The 22,234-nt window shown below is 42.0% G+C and overlaps 1 protein-coding gene across 1 annotated transcript; it reads right to left on the bottom strand.

The window, feature by feature from the left end:
* Positions 1–290: 290 nt before the first annotated feature.
* On the bottom strand, positions 291–20,574 carry DDX46 (DEAD (Asp-Glu-Ala-Asp) box polypeptide 46; the record flags this gene model as incomplete). The annotated part of the gene is made up of 22 exons (XM_010154125.1): positions 291–778; positions 1,520–1,593; positions 2,228–2,372; positions 4,378–4,596; positions 5,157–5,354; positions 6,004–6,153; positions 6,809–6,946; positions 7,478–7,671; positions 8,581–8,743; positions 9,106–9,270; positions 9,987–10,069; positions 11,866–11,944; positions 13,246–13,367; positions 13,829–14,004; positions 14,358–14,478; positions 14,837–15,002; positions 16,741–16,854; positions 17,146–17,294; positions 17,598–17,763; positions 18,674–18,791; positions 19,990–20,130; positions 20,389–20,574. Coding segments are annotated over 22 exons (3,115 nt in total), but the record flags the coding sequence as incomplete, so codon positions are not given.
* Positions 20,575–22,234: the final 1,660 nt, after the last annotated feature.

Below are 22,234 nucleotides of genomic sequence, written 5' to 3'. Positions count from 1 at the left end.
AGAGAGTGAGGGAGAAAAATCAAATCCTAATGTTCTGATGTTTAGAAAAAAACAGGAAAACTATTTTCATACTACAAAACATTTCACTTTACAAACACCCCAAAGAGTTCTTCTATTACCTGGATGAGAAAGACAAAGCGGGACGTGAAATGGGTAAGAAGATCTTACAACTAGACCTCCAGTGTTCCTGGGTAAAATTCTCTACTCTGATCACTGCGAGACTCTCTGACCTTAGAGGGGACATACTTGTACAGGGAATGGATGTGTGTGGAACCAGCCAGAGAGATGCTATGGATCAGGAGAAAATCCTGCCTTTATTCTGGCGTTCTATCATTTCTCCAGCATAAACTGGTGTGGCGTGAACCATCCCCACTATATGAAACAGGCACATCCTAACAATTTCCAACCCAAATCCCAACATTGTTTCATTTACTTAACAGTACAGTCTGTCAGGAAAATTAAAATCTGTTTTATTTTATATTCTTTATGACGTATATAAACAGCACTTTTAAATTAAATCATGCTGCGCCCAAACTGGTCTGCTTTAAGACTGGTAACTTTAGAGAAGAGAATTAAGATGTTTCAGCAAGTATCAATTTTCTGTTAAAAAATGTCCGCAAGACAAAATAAAAAAATTCTTAATTTACAATAAGCAGTGTAAACAGCAAAAAACAACAGAAGCCACAAAGTTTCACGCACCAGCCACTGGCAGACAGGTAACTCCAAACACTCATAGAACTTTGTATCTTCCTTTGTTGGTTGGTTGGTATGAATTTTGCTGCGAATAAAGGAGAGAATAATCACCGTTAAGAGTGAAAATGGATAAACGAGTGGCAATAAAATCCCACCAAGGATAAGTCCACCTTAGAAGTGAATAAGCAGCTCCTTAGCAATCTCCTTCCTCTGGAAAACATTTTTATGGGAGGGGTTGATAATTTTGAAAAGAAACAAAACTGTGGATAACGGCTCAGCGAGATGGCTGGAACTGACTGCTGGTGTGAGAGGCAACTGAAGAGAAAAAGCCAGTCTAACACAGAATCACTGAAGGTTAATCTACAGAAAGGCCAGGTTTCCTCAGACAGAGAACTCAAATTCTCAAGACAATATCTTCTTTGACAAAAAGAGTCTGTTGAACTAAGCTGACTTACAGCTGGGCATGCTGTACAGCTTCGGCAAACTAATCTCTCACCACCCATAAAGCATGAAAATGAGGGGAATAATTCTCCTCCACCCTGCCTGATCGTGCTGAAATTAGGAAGTTCATTTGGACCTAACTCTTGAAGGGGTCTTCGGGCAAAAAGCTGCGTTCACGCGTTCTCTCCGTCTGCGGGCTGGCTATCAGCGGCCCATCCGGCTGACTGAACACAGTGACGTCCTTCCCAGGCTGGGTTGGAGACCTACAGGCTCCAGTCCCCGATATTAATACAAATGTATGCCAGAGCGTCAACATTTGGACAAATTAATCTAAACAAGCATAAACGAAGGTGCTTTCCCTCTGCATTCTGGATATTACACTCACCAATCTGATGAGCTCCTCCTTTATAAGTCGTGTAATTTCTGCCTTCGCTTTCTGTACAGCCAGTTCGTTGGCACCTGAAGACAAAGAAGTATTCCCACCTTCAATGCTTTGCATACGTGAAGCCCAAAGAATGAACCTCGCTGGCTATTTTCAGAAACACTAAAACCTGTGGAACATGCCCAACTATTTGCTGAAGAACACCCTAGTACTGAACAGCCTGCCGCTGCCAGACTGTGTTCTAAGAAGACGCTTAAACCACATAAGTTACACTATTCAGAAATACCCAGGATTAGAGGTTTCTTTAAGAAAAACTCTACTCAACCATCATGAGATTTACAAAGTTTTTGTTGTAGTAGTTGGTGTAATTTCTTACAGCCACACAATTCTATTTTCTTCCTTATTTCACACTGGCACAGCCATCTTTGTGCTTATTCTGTTTCCCTCTCCTCCAAACTGATGATTCCATACACGTTTGCTGTTGGTCTGTGGCAGGTCAGTCTTCCCAGGAGAAGCATCTCTCTGATCCCCATGGATCACGTGACAAAGTGTATTGAGATAAACGAATGTTTCTTTAGCAATTCTATTAATCTGCAGAGTAACTACCGTGGGTCTGTAACGAGCACCCAGACACTATGGCTAGAGAGATCCCATGCCTGTTTAAGAAAAGTCACATCTTTTAACTGAAATGTTTCTAAAAAGAATACATACTTTCTATAGCCAAATAAATCTTCCGTTCTCCTTCCTTGGGTTCTTTGCCTGGAGGGAAGTAGGTTCCTCTGATGGTAATAGCAGCTTCAGAGTATTCACTGATTCTCTGCAGCGCTTCTTTGGAGGTAACTTTCCATCTGGCAGTCTGCAAGGTAAAGGACACGGGAGGATGAACAAGGAGAAAAGGCAATCCAAAGGCTACCTGACATCTTGGCCAACAAGGACACCACGCTGTGGAAATCACTCATGCCATTCTACTTTAAAAACCAGGAATGAGGTATTAGCTGGTGTTTTTTACTCAAGTACATTTTGAAAAATCTGCCTCTTGTGTCCACGAGATAAAGTTATGGAAGAAGGAGGAAAGAGAATGGATGCACAGTACTACTGAAGCAAGAACTCTAAAGACCTTCCGTTCTGCTATGCTGAAAGTTTAAAACTTTAATTTTTTGATGTGATTTTCTGAAGCAGCACTCAAGTACTTTATGTAGCACTCTTTGTAGAGCTGTCAAGGGCAAACACATACTGTTAATGGCTGGGAGTACTTCCCTTTAACAAAATAGGTCTTTGTCTTTAACAAAATATAAGAAGCTATGTCTTCTGCACAGCTCGTTGGTTAAAGACAAAAAGAAGTAAACCTTAAAATCTCCATAAATAAAGCCTAAGGAATAAACACTGCCTGTTGTTTTGCAGAACGCTGTAAAACTTGCCCCAGATCTCAAAAGCATCCCCCCCAGTACTTCATTATGATAAATGCATCTCATTAATGTAGACAATGAAATTACTACAAAGTGGCTAGTGGCCTGTAGATTGAGACAGTTCTGTCGTGGTGAGCTCTGGCATTCAAAGGTAGAGGACTCGGGCGTGGAGAAGCTCCTGCTGCCTTGGTGTGAAGGCAAAGCTCCCCGTCTGGTTTCTCAGTTCTGGTAGGCTGAGCAAACACACCCTGCCTTAACCCACTGCTCTTCCAGAGGCCAGCTTCGGAATGCAGCCTCTAAAGGCAGCCGTACGCCGCTGGATCACATCTGTTACGTATCCTCTGCCAGAGGTACCTCACCAGCATTAACCTGGCTTCGGAAAAGACTGCACCCGTAAGCAGGAAGGCCACCCTCCGTGTATCGCAGGTGTGATGGTATCGAACAGCGGTGGAGCACTCCCACATACACAGCTTAGAGAGTCAGCTGTCGTTCTTGCTTTAGTCAATCGTTCTGCCTCCCTGTACCCCTGCCACCTCAGCCCTGCACTGTGCTCAGTGTTACACGTGTCCAGTCCCTCTCTCTTACGGGATTTTCCAGGGACATAATGAGCAGTGACAATTCTCACCGAGGCACTGCCATATGGACACCGATGTTCCGGGGGAGATACTACAGAATACTGAAGAACAAAAATGATCAGGAGCGACCTATTTTTCCTAGCGCAGCTCTACAAACACCACCTAAAGATCTAAGATGTATTCATTTGCAGATGCACGTGTGCAGACAGCAGAACAGGCACTTGTCTAGCCATAGGGGCAAGCAGTGTGTCGTGCCTAGCAAGCGTATCCTAAAGGGCGAGAAGGAGCCTGAGCAAAATGATGAAGTCTAGAAGGCGTTCTGTGAATGAGAAACTGCTTAGAATGAGATTAAGAGGATTTCTGAGAGGGAAGGGTAACAAGCTAATAACACAACATATTTCTGATAAAATAAGGCAAATCTGGGCAGAACCTCAAAGACAAATACAAGGAATCTGTGCTTGATACTGTGGAATATAAACCCTCCAAATAACACACAAAGCAGACCAGAACAGCAATATTCTGAACGGCAGGCATGCTCAGGTAGTACAAAAAGCACAGAGCAGTATCAGTCACAGAGGTAAGGCCTCTGAAATAAAATGCGAGACAGTGTCAAAGATTTGGGTGTGTGAGAAGTCAGTGGCAGAGGGCGAAAAGATTTTTGCATGATAAGGAATGCTTGTGTTTCTGACATTCTCTGCAATATGTCCAGAGAACTGTGTATCTGTAAGCTGAGGGGTAATCACAGATAATGCAGTAAATCCAATTAGGGATGATGAGAAATAGACAAAATACTTGATTGGGATAATCGATCTAAGCTGTGGGAATAGCCTTTGTTAAATAACGGTCATTTACAATTGATTATAGCAAAATGGTTACTTGCCTGTGGGAAGTCATTGATCTCTAATTCTTCTTCGTATCTCTTGAAGGATTCATTTTGTCCTCCATCCTGTTTCTCTTCCTCCTGCTTCTCTATGGGTACATAATTGAGCTTAGCATTGATTTTTTCAGCCAGCTGCTCTGCAATGGTCTTGGCAGATACAGTAGGAGCTTGAATTGTGCCTCCTCTCAGGATAGCGTTTGTAGCCTGCTGCATCACGTCCTGTAAAAAACAACAGGTCCATGTTGAGAAGGAGGCAGCCAACAGAACTCCTCGATAACCACCACGGGTTTCATGAAGAGATGTCCATGTAATATAATTGTCCACATAATTCTCCAAACTTCTCTTTCTCTTTCCTTCCTCTCAGTAACTCCCTTCCCACTGCGTAGAAGAGATCTTACTGGTCTTTTGGACATTCCAATACCTTTGGACATTCCAGGCCACGTTAACCTCCATCTACATGGATTATACACCACGTGCTTCAGCAGCAGCAGATGTTCTGCAACTGTGCTGAAGCTGACAAAACCCGACTGCATCATTTCATCATGATCAATTAACTCTCTGCCAGGGCAAAGCGTTTCCAGTCCTGTATTACATCTCATTATCCTATTAGCTCAATTACAAATCTACAACTGGTAACTGAGTTAGCCCAGCAGAAACGGGCTGAATACCGCAGTGCTACTGCAGAAACACTGACTAACCTGGCAGCTGCAGACACAGAACTGCACAACCGTTACTTAAAAAAACAAACAAGAAAATAATTGCTCTGTGAAGAGCCCGACCTTGAAGTGGAAGGGGACCAAGACTTGTGCCTCTGCTCCAAGATTCTTCTGGGCATTGATTCTCAAAGCCAACCTTTTAGCGATTTCCAGTTTTTCTGCATTCCCAGCTGATGGCGTAGGAGCGTTTGATGTCCCTGGTGTTCCCATGTCTTTTACTCTTTTCTTTGAATTGAACATGCTTTCAATTTGTTCATCGATCTAAAGAAAATAACAATTATTAGACCACTGCATTTACCATTAGATAATCTTATGCTAAATAAAGAAAACGCTACGGTGCATTCAGTTTAGGTGTTTTTAAAGAAAGAAATCTCGTATAGATGGCAAAAGCCTGCACAGAACTACAGCTCAACAGGAGGAACGATGATCTAATAATCAGGAAGAAGCTTCAACACAGTGTTTGCTTCCAAGGTCACGAAAAGGAGTCTAACAACATGAAAAGAGGAATCTAGTAAGAAACTGAAAAGCTACTACGAATGTGTTTACAACACTGCAAGGAAAAAACTATTTGCCAACGAGGGCAACCATTCTATTTCACTTACACAAGCTTAATATTGCAAAGAAAAGAACTTCTGTGACATTTACGTAACCACATACATGAGACAAAGTATCAGTACGTCAGAAAGAGACTTTCAAGGTCTTAATAGATTTTGATCCTCATAGCTCGCTCTCTTGTATCGGAGAAGACACAAAGAGATCTACTCATGAAATTTAACTAAGTCAGTAGTGTAGGACACGGAGTAACAAAAATCCACGCACTCGGCAGGGTGTTACGTAACCTCATGGAGGGAAAAAACCTATATATATAGGAAATCCTTAAGCAACTTAAATCTTATTTTCAGGTACTTACATCAACGGCTGTGTCTTCATCATCTGAATCCTGCAAGCCAAGAGCTGCTTTTTGTAGCTTCTTTCTTTCATTAGCCAAAGCCTGTTCTGTTTCATCAAATTTAAAACCTTTTCCAGAGAATCCACTGCTTTTTTTAATCAACTTTCCCTCCTGAAAACAAAAACGTATATTGTCACGCTTGGAAGTTTAAAATCCTAATTCTGATAGTCATAAAATCACTCTGAGATGATATAAATTATTCTGAAGTTATTCCATTTAAAAAGCAAATCCAGCACAGTTAGAAAGCTCTTCAAATTTACCAGTTTGAATGTTTGAATCTACAAAATGAAAAGGAAGCGTAATTAAACAAACTATGTTAATTCAGTAGATAGAAACAATACACTATTTGGGTTTTCTGTGAGCAGAAGTTTTAAATGCTTTTCAAATGCAGTAAAAACACCTCCCAGTTTTCATATCGGAAAAGCTCCGAAGTCGCTCTTCTCAGCGTGAGCGAGATGCTCTGATGGCGAGAGCTCAGGAAACACTACGAGTTCTGTGAAAGAACTTCAGTATCAATTACGTGAACGCTGCGAAAAGCCCAAGTGCCCCTTACACAGCAGGCGTGTTTATCACACGCCCGATGACCGCACTGGAATTCTCACGTCCAGTCCTGTAAATGGCATTCAAGATCCCAATCCTGAAAACACTCACACACCTACCTGAGCACACACGTGTTCTCCACGAAGCCAGCAAGATGACACACACGTACGTGCACTCTACAGCTGGACCCAGACCAAAGCCCACTACAGAAGAAAGCATTACTTACAGCCTTCTGTTGGTCTTTGAAGTCAGCCCAGAGCTTCTCCAAATCAGTAGGAATTGGATTCCCAGACAATTCCAAAGCCTTAATGATATCACCGGCATACCGTGCCTGGTCCTCAGTAATGAATGTGTACGCATACCCCTGGTCAAAATTAATTTAAAAGATGATAAAGAAAAACCTCGGGAGACACTTTATCTCCGAACCTACTGATGCACCCTTGTGCAGATGCTGTTGTTCTGGCCAATAAAGTAACCACGTAGAATGAATAACGTGATTTCCCAGGAAGCTGAGGTAATCACCCACAGATGGTAGAAACTGAAGTCTTTCCTTTCAGTCTCGCCACAGTTAGAAGTTTAGCAAATAAAATCTTAAAATTTAGTAGGGACCATCTCTAGCAGTGAAAACCACCCAAACTTTCAGCCACAAGTGAGATTTAAAAGAACATCATACATCAGAACAACATGTAAATTCCCACTTCCATAGTGTTAAAATTCAGAATATATTTTACACAGGATCACTCCAAAACCTTAGACGCGCTCTAAAGGAAAACCCTCTTCCCACCAATACTGGAAACTACTCCCTCTGTAGCTACCCCTTGGGAACACCTTGATCCTGCAGTAAATAAGGAAAAATTTTCAGTGATAACCCAAACAGGCCACTGATGTCACCTACTTTATTGCCAGCTCGGCCAGTTCGGCCTGCTCGGTGCACATAATCTTCATAATGGTTGGGACAGCTATAATTGACCACCAGCATCAACTGTTTCACATCCAAGCCCCTTGCTGCTACGGATGTGGCCACCAGAAGTTTGCAATTTCCGTTCTTGAAATCATTAATTATGCTGTCCCTGTCATACTGGTCGATACCTGCGAGAAACCAGACCAAACGGTTGACTACGAAGAATTTGTACAGCAGTCAAAACATCCTCCAACTTCAAACAACCCAAAGCCTAAGAAAACTACAGTTCAATACATTCACACTTTCACAGGCAAAATACATCAGTCGGAATAATAAATCTCTCGTCTGTTACAAAACTTTTAGTTTTTCCACTACAAAGATGTTTTTCCATACCAAGATCTTAGAATCATAGAATCAAGATCCTCAAAAGTTCCTTTAATATGATTCTATTTGACTTTTTACATTCAACTGAGACCTCACCTGGAGGCTGGGTCTGTTCTGTAAAACCAACAGAAATCTCAGAAGAACGGGAATACTTCTCCCTCTTCCACTGCTGCACTAAAGGAACAGTGGTTTTGTACTCACTGGTTATGGGTGACTGTAATTTTAAGAGCATTATACATAGAAAGTTTTAAAATACTCTGGGATGGACAATATTCTACAGAGCTTTCTTCCTTTGCTACTAAACTACTTCCGTTATATTATTACTTGAAGGCAGAAAAGTGAAACGACAGCTGCTATTACTGTGGAATCTCACAGAAAAGTACCATATAACACTCCCCTGGCAGCACTCACTACAACAGCGAGTGGTTACCAATATTCCCCGAGAGGTGTTAACTCTCAGTAACAATCCTGTTGCACAGGGACAAGGTTCGGCATCTGATGACATCCCATGGGGAACAATAAATAGTCATTACGGAAAACTATCAGGTCTGTTGCAAATTAAGAGACAAGTATCTTTCTCAATTATAAAGCAAAACCTGCTTAGGAAGAAATAACAAATGGTACTGTACAGGAACTAACTTCTCTTTGTAACTACTAAATACTAATATTCTGGTTTGGAGTGGTTATTATAAGTCCTGAAGATTGCAGATTACCTCCATGAAGAGACAAGCAAGGGTAAGAGGCTCTCATTAAATCTTTCAATAATCCATCAGCATGTTCTTGCTTATCTACAAAAATGATAACCGATCCTTTCTCCTGATAGAGTCCCAGCAGCTCCAGTAACTTCAAAAACTTCTTCTCCTCTTCTATGACAATCTGGAAAAAGACATACAAAAGTCAAGTGGGAAGGAGACAACTTGTCTCTCAAGTCATTAAACACATTCAGGCTGGATAAAAAGAAGAGTCAGGGACAGGAGATGACCTGCTCAGGCTGCTTCCACAGCGCATGGCAGAACTGCTGTTTGGTTTTGTGGTATAACCCCAAGTTTTTAAAACACAGGTGGTTGCACTGCATTTGCAGATTAGGTTGTTAGTCTATTCTGAGCTCCTGTTCAGCAAGGTCACTACGCTTCTAAAGAGCAAAGCCCTCTAGGTATGTTGGTTTATATTCAATATTGCTGGGAATAACCTGTAGCAAGCAAAGGAGAAGATAAGCGAGGCAGATGTGCGATACTCACGACATGTTGCTCCACGTCAGAACAGACAACACTTCTGCCTCCGACCTGCACTTCTATAGGTTTACTCAGGATTCTCCGAGCTAAGGCCTCCATAGCTCTGGGAAAAGTAGCAGAGAACATGACAGTCTGACGGTCAGGCCTGACGTTGTCTACAATGCGCATAACCTGGTTGAAGAGAACGTTCCCTGTTAGTACCCAGGTGCTGTACCTGAACTTCGTACACATACAGAGCTCTCGGCTGTACAGTTGGGTGGTACCTGCACTAGACAGACCACGTTTCTCTACAGGTTTCCTCTTGGGATCTAGGTGCTGGCACTGGAAAACAGGCAAAACTTGCTGGATTTGAAAGGAAGATGAGTGGCAATATGCAACCTGACAACAGCCCAGCCGAAATCTTAAGACACGCAGCAGAAAACCTACAGCTCAAGAGATGAAATAAAGGGATTTTCCTAGTTTTGGAGAACAATATAGCCTGATGACAACCAGAAGAGTCTGGGATATCCAATGCTGGCAGCAAGGAATTTGTCACAATTCCAAACTTTGTTCCTGTCCCCTGCACGACACTGCCAGGAGACATCAGACTCCTCGTGTGACACCTGCCTCAAGGGGTTACACAGGGCTACAACACGGCCACAGGTATCCAAAACACGTGTGTAAAAACCAGCAAAGGCTGTTAGGGAAAAAGCTAGGCTGTATGAGAATTCACTGCAAGCAAAGCAGGCGAGGACAAGAGAAAAATTCCGGAGACCGTTCACACCGCCGCCTGTCCGTAGCACAGCTCCCTGAACACTCACTGGCAGTGCAGTACCAGCGCCGCACTGCAAAAGCCTTGAAATGGAAAACAGTGAAACTGTGGCAATTTCACTCATGTCATTAATTACCTGAGGCTCAAAACCCATGTCAAACATTCTGTCTGCTTCATCAAGTACAACATACGTGACTCTACGGAGATTTGTCACCCGACCTGTGAAAGGAGAGGAAAAAACACATGGGAAACAACATCACATGAAGATTTAGTTTCCCTCAGGAATAATTTTTTTAAAAAATGTTACATAGTCTCACTATCTTCTAACAAAGGCATTAATTAACATTAAAAAAATTCACTAAACGTGAATTTTAGTGTTCTCAGTTTAATCACACATACATTCTGGGAAATGTGTAAGTATGCACAAGGCCCTTTATTGTGTCAAACGCTTCTCTTGCATACCATCATAGGGCCAGAAGAACCTGTAAAATTCAGAAAACTGCCCTCGCCAAAACACATCATAAAACTAAGACTGAGATGAAGCAAGGAGCCACATCAGCCATTATCTGACAGCGCCACCTAGAAAAAAACATATTAGAGATTACAGCGCATGTGTGGAAGGCAAAGCCCAGTGCTAACTGCAGCCTCAGAGAAATTCCTTTTACACATATAATCTGTAATGCTTCCTCGGAGCTAGAATAACTATTTGAGGATAATCATGCTAATGCTAGTTAACTGCTAATAATATGCACAAACCAGAGTAAGCAGTCTTTTCAGAACGAGGAAATAAAGATTCAAACCTACCCAGTAACATGACGAAATTTAACATTACGAACCACCCCAAACTCTGGGACAGCCGGAAACAAAGTAAGGAAGTTGTATAGCTGGGAACATCTTGAACTTACGACGGACAGGATAATTATCACCCTTCCCAAACAACCAGCTAAGAGATTCCCTTTCACGAGAAGGATTTAAGAATCCTATTCTCAAATGATAAAAACACGTGAACACGTTCAAGCTCCAAACAACGTGGAGTGACACTGCCAAATGCTCTCAGGGTGGACCAGATTTATCCCATTTTCTACAACTATCACTCAGACTCGTGCCTAGCAACTACAGGAGAATTTGGTGGTTTTGGCTTCAGCAAACTGTAGCTGAATCCCCAAATTATTGTTGAGAGATTTAGCCCTGCCTTGTTTTAAGATACGGAATCCATACTTAAGGAACAAACTAAATAGCTCTTAAAATCTACATATCTATTTAACATCTTAACACTTTCATCCCCAAATAATAACTTTGTAAAATTACTTGGGAACAGCATTAATGTACCTACCTTTGACGATTTAAGTCTTGGAAGCCCAGTTCTATATGTCTTGAAGGTACTTTTTCCACAGAAGTTAAATAATGTCAACAGTTTAGTAGAGGTTTTGATGTGGAATAATTTAATAATAAAACTTTATCTAATAAGCATGCAATGGTTACACTAGGACAAAACCTCTTAAAGCTGCAGTGGCTCAGTTTAATCAAGCTGAATATTTGATGTAAGGTCAGTTCTTTCACTTTTGAACAGTTATTTAGGGAGGGCTTCTTTGTTTTTCAGAACCGACCGATCAAGGCAGGGTCAGAGGCTCTTATGCACAAGTGGGTAACTGCTGAGCTACACTAACAGCCACCAAGGATCAACGGGCAGACAAAGTAAGCAACTGCCATATAACCTTTATCTAAACGACTGGAAGTTAAACAATTTGGACCAGCATATTTTACGTTTAACAATGATAAACATTCTCAGAAACTCTTCAAGAATGCAGTATTTCCTGTCCTCCCAAAAAGAGTCAAACGATTATATGACTAAACCTATTATTAGTGCTAGATATTCTCAATAGCTAGGCAGTGCAGCCTGAAGAGATATAAGAAAATTCCATAAGACCATTTATCAAAATACATGATCTTTTGAATTTGTTAGAATTACACAACAAATATAAACAATTCTCTATAGGAAAAGGTTTTCTACTCACCATTGTTAGCTGCTAACATGTCAATCATACGTCCAGGTGTGCAAACAATAATTTCAGCACCTCTTTTGAGTTCAGCTATCTGATTTGAAAACACAGCAAACAAACTATTAGTGGGGGCGGGGGGAGGGTTTATACGTACCGCCTTGCAGAAAAGAAAACAACATACATCATAGTACTGCTGTTCTGCTAATGGGAGTCGTTACGGGCAAACTTTTACTTAGCAATTTTTTGAAAGTCTTTGGAAAACTTTACTTTGTAAAAGAGTAACCGCTGCCAACACCGGAAGTGGTTATAGTGGGGATGTGACTTCTGTACAGTGAAGGGCCTATAGGAAATGTCACGTTATATCAGGGACAACTGATATTAAATAAACCACTTTCCATCACAGATGGTCACCCCTGTTGTTTCCATAAACAGGAGGAGCGGGTGGGGAACCCCCTTGAAGTTAATCTCTGAATTACTCTCTAGTGCAAGGTGCCCCTGCTCATGGCAGTGGGGTTGGAACTAGATGATCTTTAAGGTCCCTTCTAACTCAAACCATTTTATGATTCTATGATTCTATACTCTAACATGCAATATTTGATAATCAAAGAATCATAGAACAGCTTGAGTTGGAAGGGACCTTACAGATCATCCAGCGCCATGGGCAGGGACACCTTGCACTAGAGCAGGTTGCTCCAAGCCTCATCCAGCCTGGCCTTGGACACTTCCAGGGATGGGGCATCCACAGCTTCTCTGGGCAACCTGTCCCAGTGCCCTCCCACCCTCTCCAGGAAGAATTTCTTCCTGATGTCCTTGCTTTCAATTTAAACCCGTTACCCCTTGTCCTGTCACTACAGGCCCTTGTAAAAAGTCCCCCCCAGCTTCCTTGTAGCCCCTTCAGGCACTGGAAGGCTGCAATAAGGTCTCCCTGGAGCCTTTTCATCTCCAGGCTGAACAAGCCCAACTCTCCCAGCCTGTCCCCATAGCAGAGCATCTTCGTGTTCTCGTCTGGACTCGCTCCAACCGGTGCAATAAAGAAAATTTTCTGGCTTTTGCTGGGGAATCCTCACAAAAACACAGCTTCTCAATAACTTTCAAACTGTCGCATCCCACTAACAGTTTAATTACTGCCACGCTCACGACACAGATAAAAAGAAACAGTGTGAAAATTCTAAGAACACTTCAGAATTTTCAGAAACATCAGTATGTTTAAGGGTAAGTTATGTGCAAACACTTGAGCTTTAGCCTTATTGCCACTCACAGAGAGAAAATCCATAATGAAGGCTGCAAATATACTGCATTTATGGGAACGAGAAAGGAACTAAATGAACGGCAAAAGTAACATTAACTAATAAAGTTCAAGAGTTATTTGACAAGTAAGGCGTGTGTCTCGTATACCTGTTCACTGATTCCTGTTCCTCCATAAACACAGACAACTCGAAGCCCAAGTGTCTTTGAGAACTTCTTACACTCCTTGGTGATCTGCAAAGCCAGCTCGCGAGTCGGTGTCATGATGACAGCTGAAAAGCAGAGCATTTCCATCGTACATTGTCATACACGAGACGGCGTCACTTATGCAATAAAAATTAATGTTCTGTGATGATGTTTACAGCCATTTGCTTATACCTACGTCTAAAAATGTAATTAAAAAAAAAACCAAAACAAAACCAATAAGAATAAAACCAGTATGAGGATGGGGTGGAAATCTGGTCAAAGTTTCAAAATCCAAGGAGTAGGGTTTGTCTTCCAGATACATGGACATCCTCGTGCTCCTGAAGGACTATTAGACAGCACAGTGATGACAAACAACATCAAACAGCATGGTGGTCATTAACTAAACACAAAAAAAGCCCCTCTTTAACGGACACCAGTCAGCAAGCATTCCTCCCTACAGCCAAGAGGAGAGCTGAAGACCCTCCTAAAGCGTACACTTCAGGTTTTATTTATTTAAATAGTGGTTTTGAAAAGAAAAGCTTTGTACCTATGGGACCTTCTCCTTCTTCTAACGCTCTCTGATCCATTATGTGCCTGAACATGGGCAACAGAAATGCAATGGTTTTCCCGCTTCCTGTTTTCGCGATGCCAATCAAATCACGTCCATTCATAATTGCTGGGATAGCCTGGGTTTGAATGGGAGTGGGCTTTTCATAGCCATGTCTTAAAGAAAGGGGAAAAAAAGATACTTTAAGAACAACACAGGATTTGACAGATGTGAACCCCAAAGTCATGATAAAATAAATTGCATATTCATATTTACGTACACATACCAGTGCCATTCAAAAAACACAGCTTAAAAACGAGCAGCAAAAGCAGGTCAGAAATGGCAGAAGGAATAGTTCATACCAACAGCTCAACACGGAGTGACAAGCACTCTGATGACTACACAGGTAACATCTACAAACACGGACGTGTTGCATTAGGCAACCAAGAAAAAGGTTTTTCACACAAACATAAGATGGAACGCAGTGAGCAAAGTCAAGCACGATGCAGTTCCTGAAGTGCTCGCTTACTTTTTGAGGGCAGTGAGAATCTTCATGGAAATACCACACTGTACCCAGGTTTTTATTGGTTTGGGGCAGCCTTTTCCCTTGACCGTAATTCCCTCTAACTCCAGCCTGTACACATTCACCTCTGAAATAAGAGTTTGCATTACAACAGAGTAAAACTTGACATTTCTGTATTACCTTGATCAAAATATTCTTGATCTGTCCCTGAACATTAAATACTAATTTTATCACCACCAGAAAAACATCTTTAAGCTTCTTAGATGTAAGTACAGCAGGTAGGTGGAAAATTTTCAATCAAAGCCTCATATATAGCTATACAAAGTTATCAATAACAGTGATCTGACACAGTGGTTTTCTATACCAAGTTGCTCCAAATGCTCATTGTATTCCAAAAGAATTTGCTCTTTCTTTGCACACCCCAATCCATCATTATTTTCTTTAATAGTTAGTACCCAGGGTGTTCTGGCTGTGTTTGTCCTTACCTTCTTGAGTCATTTTAGCTAGTTCTGGTACTTCAACATAGAAGTTTTTCCTGAAAGGTTCATATTCTATCTTTCCGTGATCCACTGGTTCTAGCAGCTTTCTCTGCTTGGTCTGATAGCCAGTCAGGGCAGTCTGAAGATCAACTTCCTCCTCTTCTGAGGAATACTGCACAGATCATAATTTGTGTGTGAATTAGTATATTAGTATTCTGAAAGGCTCTGGTTTTTCATTTATAGAGGAGCTTTACTCAGAAGCAAGAGTCACTCCTCACCCTATTAGACCACATACTGAAAACCCATGGCCAGTTTAAGAGGAGTCACAACTGTTCTTTCAGCTATTTCTTTCCTGCTTCTCCCAAACCTTAACTGTAACTGTGTTCTGTATCATTTTCATGACTTCATGAATGTTAACAACCAGCCGTGTCATTCAGAAAAAATCTCTGCCATATAACAGAAATTGTAAGAGGAAAATACTGAGGAAAAAAAAAATCCAGATGCAGACCAGCGCTTTGTGTCCCACTGCAGTTGCAGCCCTGGCAGATGCACCCAACTCAGCTCTAAGTCGTGTACTGCAAACACTGGAACTGCAGCAACGAGAGCTTAGCATGAGCTGGCTGTGCGACCGTGCTCGGGGACTCGGGGAAAGCTGTCCCACTTGGACCTCCTGGGCAGCAACATACCCACACCCTTAACAACTGCTCAGGCCTACACCACCACAGGAAGTCCTCAATATTCCTAGTCTCCTGAAAGCGTTTTGTGAAGGCAGTTTAGACACAGAAGAGTAGTTCTGAGAAGTTCAGGTCCAGTCGCTGAGCAGGTGACTACGAGAATCCCAGGGCACCGTTCTGTCACCATTCAGCATCCATACCGCTCTGCCACTGCTCAACACGCTAAAAGCTGTGCAGTGGGAAGACTTGCGGGAGATCTACCAGCTCATCGGACGCATCCCAGAGAGGGCAGCTGACAGTTAACTCCTCGTACCACCTTGCCCTACTAAAACACATTCCTTACATACAGGCAGTGAGGCAGAAGTTTACAAATTTGGGTTAGGGTGCTGTCTACTAAAACACATGACTTGGCACAGCATTCTGTAGCCCTAGGCAGAATCAAACTCCTTTCCAATGTTTCCCAAACTGAAAAATGAGAACACCTGCCTCTCATTTGTGCTAAAAGAGATGCTTCATTACGATTTATGACGTGTTTTGACATCCATAACTTAGAGGTGTTTTGGAAATTAATACATTGATACTTACAAACAAATTCAGCAGAAATGTAACACCCAGACCCCATTTTTTTCAGATTAGATACACGCAACAGAACATGCAGGCTGAGCAGCTGCATACGTAAACACTCTACACACTAGACTCACACACAGGATCCCCAGGACTGCCTGCCCAATTTCGGTGATGTGAACACATGAACTGAACGCACGCTACACGTGACATACACCCGCCCGCTCGTACCAAGGGCAATTACAGGGCTAGAACTGGTTCAGTTCTCATCCGCGTGACACTGCCGCTGAACAACAAAGCAGCGACGGCAATTCCTGAATGCCCAATTTCGGTGATGTGAACACATGAACTGAACGCACGCTACACGTGACATACACCCGCCCACTCGTACCAAGGGCAATTACAGAGCCAGACAAGGGGGCACTGGTTCAGTTGTCATCCGCGCGACACTGCTGCTGAACAACAAAGCAGCGACGGCGATTCCTGAAGCAACAGTACAAGTAACACAGAACTGCGTAAGATCAAATATCTTGTGGCCATAGTTCTGCCAATTAAATAACTAAATGTTTCTCTCTTAGGCGATGGGAAAAGCCCAGGGCTGTCCTCCTTCTCATGCCTCTTATAAGAGGCACGCTGCCCTTTCACACTAGGAATACAAGACACTTCCATTACCTCCATTGCATCCTGGTCATTCTCCATGAGTTCCCCTTTCTTCTTTTCTGACTCTACTGCTGCTTTTTTGGTTGTCACCACGGTTACTACTTTGGTAACGGTTGGTCCGGATTTCTACAAAAACAGTTAAGAAGGATTGTTGTGCTATCATACAACGTAAAAAGCATACTGTGTGAAACAGAGGTTTTGTACTTCTGAACGCATTTTACTGGGGGGTTTTCTCTTCCTTCGGTGAAATTCTATTGGAATGCTGCTTGATAAAAACACCAAGAAATTCACATTAAGGCAAACAGGCATTAACTGCATCTAACTTATTTCTTGCTTTTTTGCATCTTCCCCCTTATCGTTTCAAAGCCATTTTGACACTAAAACACAAAGGTGAGAAATGTTAACGAGTGATTTTACCTTTTCACTCCCACCACCTTTCACACTTCGCATATTGAACTTCTTGACCTCTTCTTTTACTTCTTCCATATAAGCATCCAAAGGATCTAACTCTTCATCTTCAACCTCATCTCCTTCTTTTTCTCCTTCTGCAGTTTCCTCTTCATCATCTAATACGAGCAAGAGAGATGGCAATAAAACAGGCGGGGAAAGAGAAGAGTGCTCACGTGCCTTAAATTATTAGTCTACCCAAATAATTACAGTCCAGTTTTATTACTACAGCATTTTTCCTCATACAAATCTCTCCAGTTTGTTAATCTTAATTGTACCTTAAACCACTTGAAGCCGTGACCAGATTTAGGCTTCATTATTTGTTTACATTCTGAAAATGAATTAAATGCTTTAAGGATAATGTAACAAAAATCTTACTAGGAACAAAAGTATTTTAACTCTTATACATAAAAGTTAAATACCATCATCATCTTCTAAACTCCATTTTTTCCCCTGTTTCATCTCTTCAATTTCTTTTTTCAGTTCTCCTATGTTTTCCATAGCCTTCTTGCGTTGTTCTTCCCTCCACTTCTCCACTCTTTCTTTTCGTTTTCTCATTTCTTCTTCTAGTTTGTTCTGATCAAAATTCTATGATAAAAAACAACCAAAGAGCAAAAAGTTAACAGCCACCGACTTTAGCCCAGGCCTCCTCAGCCAAAAGCTCTCTTCAGACAAAGGTAACTTTTGTGTGAGCATGCAGAAGACTGGATATCCACATACTTACCACAACAGAAGTAAACAAAAAAAATTAACATCTGCTATACCATTTTCAAGTAAAAAACACAGTTAACTATTTTATTTTTCATTACAGTAGCTGGTATATAATTTTTAAGGTAACAGTGTATTAAACAACATTCCTTGATGAATTAAACTTTCCTTCAGCTACTAGAAAAAATACTGTAACTCACACCAGTCAGTTTCAACTCAGTTTTGCCACTGATCCATAAAAGACTAAAGAACTATCTCGTGTTACTCTCTCCTTCCAAAAGTCCTTGTAGTGCAAAAACCTGTGACTGCTTTATCCCTGGGGAGCCCTCACTGACTGTGAAGACACTGTTAACAAAGGAGGGTGAGTAACAACGGGCTGGTTTAGAAGAGTTAGCTAAAAACAGCTAGTTTGGGAATTCTTCATCTAGGAACAACTTTTCAGGACACTCAGCAAGGCAAAGTGAGCTTCCCTCTTTCCATGTTCTTTGATCCTCGCCTGGGTCCACAGAACAAAAAAATTTCGGGTCCTCTGCTGACACCTAATATGTGACAAATTAGAAATCATTCATGCTTCTCTGTGGTCTAAGCAGTCTGAAATCTGGAACTGAGGAGAATGGTTCTTATGCCAAGAACCGGAAGCACACCCCATGAGAGGAGTCTGCTACTGAAGAGAATACTCTCATTCAGTGGGAATTTTATCCAGCTCTTTTGTTAATGCAGTCATCTGTGGCTGACTTAATTCTTGGTTTAAATTCTCTCTTTTAAATCTGTGAGCGTGAAAAGCCGCTACCTCAGTGGCCACAGTATTTGTGGGAGCATCTTTATCCTTCTCTTCTTCTTTGTCGTCTTTGTCTTTTTTCTTTTCTTTGGACACTTCCACACCTTCTGTCTTTTCTTTAGATCTGGATCTGCAAGGAAAGACCAAAGATTTCCTAGAACAGTACCGGCCGCAAGGCATAAAACCACCCCTCTCCCTGGGAAAAGCGACGTATGTAGCTCAAACACAGCACACAGGCCCGTGCTCCACACAAACCCCCTTTATCACAGACTTCATTATCCTTACTTGCTTCCAATAAAGAACCAACCAACCAACCCAAACCCTCTGTGTCCAGACCATGCTAACTCACGATAACAAAAGTAAACTTCACCTTAGCCAATTATATCTCATTAAGCATTTTTTGACTAAACTATTCTAATACAAACCACACGCTTATTCCAAAGGACTGTCATTCCAGCCTCTCACAGTTTCCAGATTGTCATCAATCTGTTTATTCTTCAGACTGCTGTTACAGTTTACACTTCCCACTCTTTTTACAGTACAGCATGATTATCTGCTGTTTGTAATTACAGCCAAAAATTCCATTAAAATATACTTAAAAGAACTTGGCCTGTACTAAGTTTCTACACATTTCTAAAGTCAGCTCCTAACAGTTCAAGCTTCAGCTCTTTACTGACCCTGTTTACTAGGCAGTTTATTCGACGGTAGGCCCCTAAGACAGTTCACAAACCCCTGTTGCTGATGCCACCACGATGCTGTTTACAGATGCCCTGCTGCCACCTTACCTGCATTATTTTTTTTTTAAAACCCTGTGTGTTTCCAAAGAAATAAAGTGCTTTACATGAGAAAGAAAACGATACAGTGCATCACTGAGAACACTGCGCTGGAGCAAACCTGGTAACTAAAACTTACTGTTCTCCAGTAATTTACACGTTTAAAGAAAGTTGCACTTCAATGCAATGCCTGTGCTGGAGCACCGGTACTTTGTTAACTTGGGCGTATAGGCTGGAACACAAAACATTACTTACTGGTACTGAAACCTGAGAGAACAGTGAAGCACTACAAAACTTGCAGAATGAAATTCATCCTTAACTTTGAAGTTAACTGCCTTTTTTCAGCTGCCACAACATGGATCTTTTACAGAAACGCTCTCACAACCAGCCGCGTTGGCATCACTAAGCAATGGGAAAAGACAGTGACAGCACCCTCACAGAATATTCTCCCCGTTCTACAAACCAAAGCTTTGCCTGATGATCCTCTCCATGTTCCCAGCAGTTTTATGACATGTGGTCAACATGACACTGGTTGGAATTAGAGAACACAAATACCTGTTTTCTGTTTTCCTGTTCTTGCTCGGACTGGAGGATCGAGACCGTCTACCTCTACTTCTGCTTCTAGAGCGCCTCCTCTCTCGGCTCCGGGATCTTCTTCTCTCTCGGCTCCGTTCCCTCTCCCTGCTTCTTGAACGCCTGCCACAGAAGAAAATCGTATGTAGTTAGCACATGAGCACAGTATAATTGTAGCCTGCTACTGAGGAACAGGCTGTAAAGGGACTCCAACAGTCCTCAAGACCACTAAGTGCTTACAAACTCCAGTAGCTAGAAACTATTTAATAAGTAGAAAAGTTAAGCATAGTAAAATCTATCAGCAAAGTAACTAATTATAGAGGAAGAGCATCAATACTCAAATGACAGGCATTTTTATCCACCTTGACTGGAATGCTGTACCTTTGACGCTTTCTGTCACGCGATCGAGACCTCCTCTTGTCCCTGCTGCGTGACCTCTCACGTCTCCGTTCTCGATCTCTGCTTCTGGAGCGCCTGTCTTCTCGTTTTCCTCTTTTGTCAGATGGAGAACGACTTCTGGAACGGCTGCCAGAGCGTCCACGGGAGGCAGAGCGCTTCCGATAATGCCTGCGTTGCAAAGTCACAAAAACAGATGAACACCAGCATGAAAATTATTTGCAGTTAAGGGATATTTGTCATATTTAGGTGGAGAGGCCAAAAAGGATTGTTATTTATATTGATTTGTTGGACTTTTAAAATTTCTAAACATTTGTAATAACCTTGCCAAACTGATTAATATACGCATGCTCTTAATGATGCTGAAATAAGAGGGATAACTTGGTCATATTTCTGGCTTGGTTTTAGAGTACTACTATAAGCACATCATGAGAACACCAGCACATCAAGAACAACTTCCTTCTTAGAAACCAAACGATTTCCATTACACGTAGGAAAATACAAAGACTCTTTGAAGCTATCTCAAAAATCTGTCAAACATACAAAACTGTTCTTTGTTGCTTTTTATACAACATATCATTTTTATCCGGGTAAGCTAGCTAAGTTATACCTGTGTTCAATGGAAAAGCTGTCAAACTGCAATCAAAGAAACATAAAACCCTGAGCACATGTGACACAGCAATGGCCCATGCCGTTACGATGCTGACATCATGAGAAAATTCCGTAACACCATCAAACACCACAGCAGAAGATTTAAGAAGTGAGCGAGACTTGCGGGGGCTGTGGTGAAGATGGGAATCTCTTTTTCTCCCTTCGTGAATCCTCTCTTAGCCCAACCACGCTGTGGGAGAGAGCAGGGCTACGAATCCTCTCAGAATCCCTTCAGCTGAGTGTACAAGTCACAGAGGGACTAGCTCCTCTCCCTCCAATTCCTGATTTTCAGTCATCACACCAGAACAATGCCCTTGTTCACCCTCCTGTAGCACAGGACCCACAGACCCTTTCTCCTGACAGGCCTAGTAGCCAGGCTTGGCAAGCAGGCAGCAGAGGAGACAAGACCTCAAGCCCCCCACCTCCTTCTTTCCCTTCCATCACTGCCACGGAGGGTTGCATTACAACAGTATCCGCACTAAATATAGATTATTTCAGCACTTTGGTATATTTAGGTCCCATGTACGTTTGGAATCAGTACAGTAACAGCGTGACATCCATACACTCCCTATCAGCAGTGTAACTGAATGCGAAGAACACCTATCAGCGTTACAGATCTCGAATTTCTTTCCCGTCTCTGTCACAAAATGCCACGGCATCCGCTCCATACTCTCCCCTTTCCAACATTTTACTTTTAGAAAACTAGCAATTTTTTGGTTTTGTTTTCCTCTACAGCATGCCATAAAGCTGAGTATATGATTTCAGCTTTCAAACGCCCTGAGAAACATTAACCCCAGCACATGCAGCACACCCCACCCATCCCCACCCTCTTACCATCTCTTAGCTTTTAAAACTTTTTGTAGGTACTAAACCAGAAAATTAATACCAGTTTAAACCCACTTTTTACATTATTTTTAGCCCAAACAGAAAAATAAAAATCATAATCAGAAGAAAAGGTGTAGTATGGTAAGCAGGGGAGTCCTGCTGGCTTGAGTGTCAGCACTCTGACGTTCAGCTCCCAGGAGAACGTGCAGCTGGAGTCTCTAACGGTTTCCTGTTGGCAACAATTACTGCGCTAGCGTTTGAAACTGATTCAGACCTACCTATGGGAGCACCCGGCTCCTCACTGAATCACTAATTTGAACCCAAGGCAGTTGTTAAACTTTCAACTCAACTGCCT

Source organism: Eurypyga helias, unplaced genomic scaffold (assembly GCF_000690775.1).
Source record: "Eurypyga helias isolate BGI_N326 unplaced genomic scaffold, ASM69077v1 scaffold27646, whole genome shotgun sequence".
Lineage (NCBI taxonomy): Eukaryota > Metazoa > Chordata > Aves > Eurypygiformes > Eurypygidae > Eurypyga > Eurypyga helias.
This window is presented reverse-complemented; position numbering and strand designations above follow the sequence as displayed.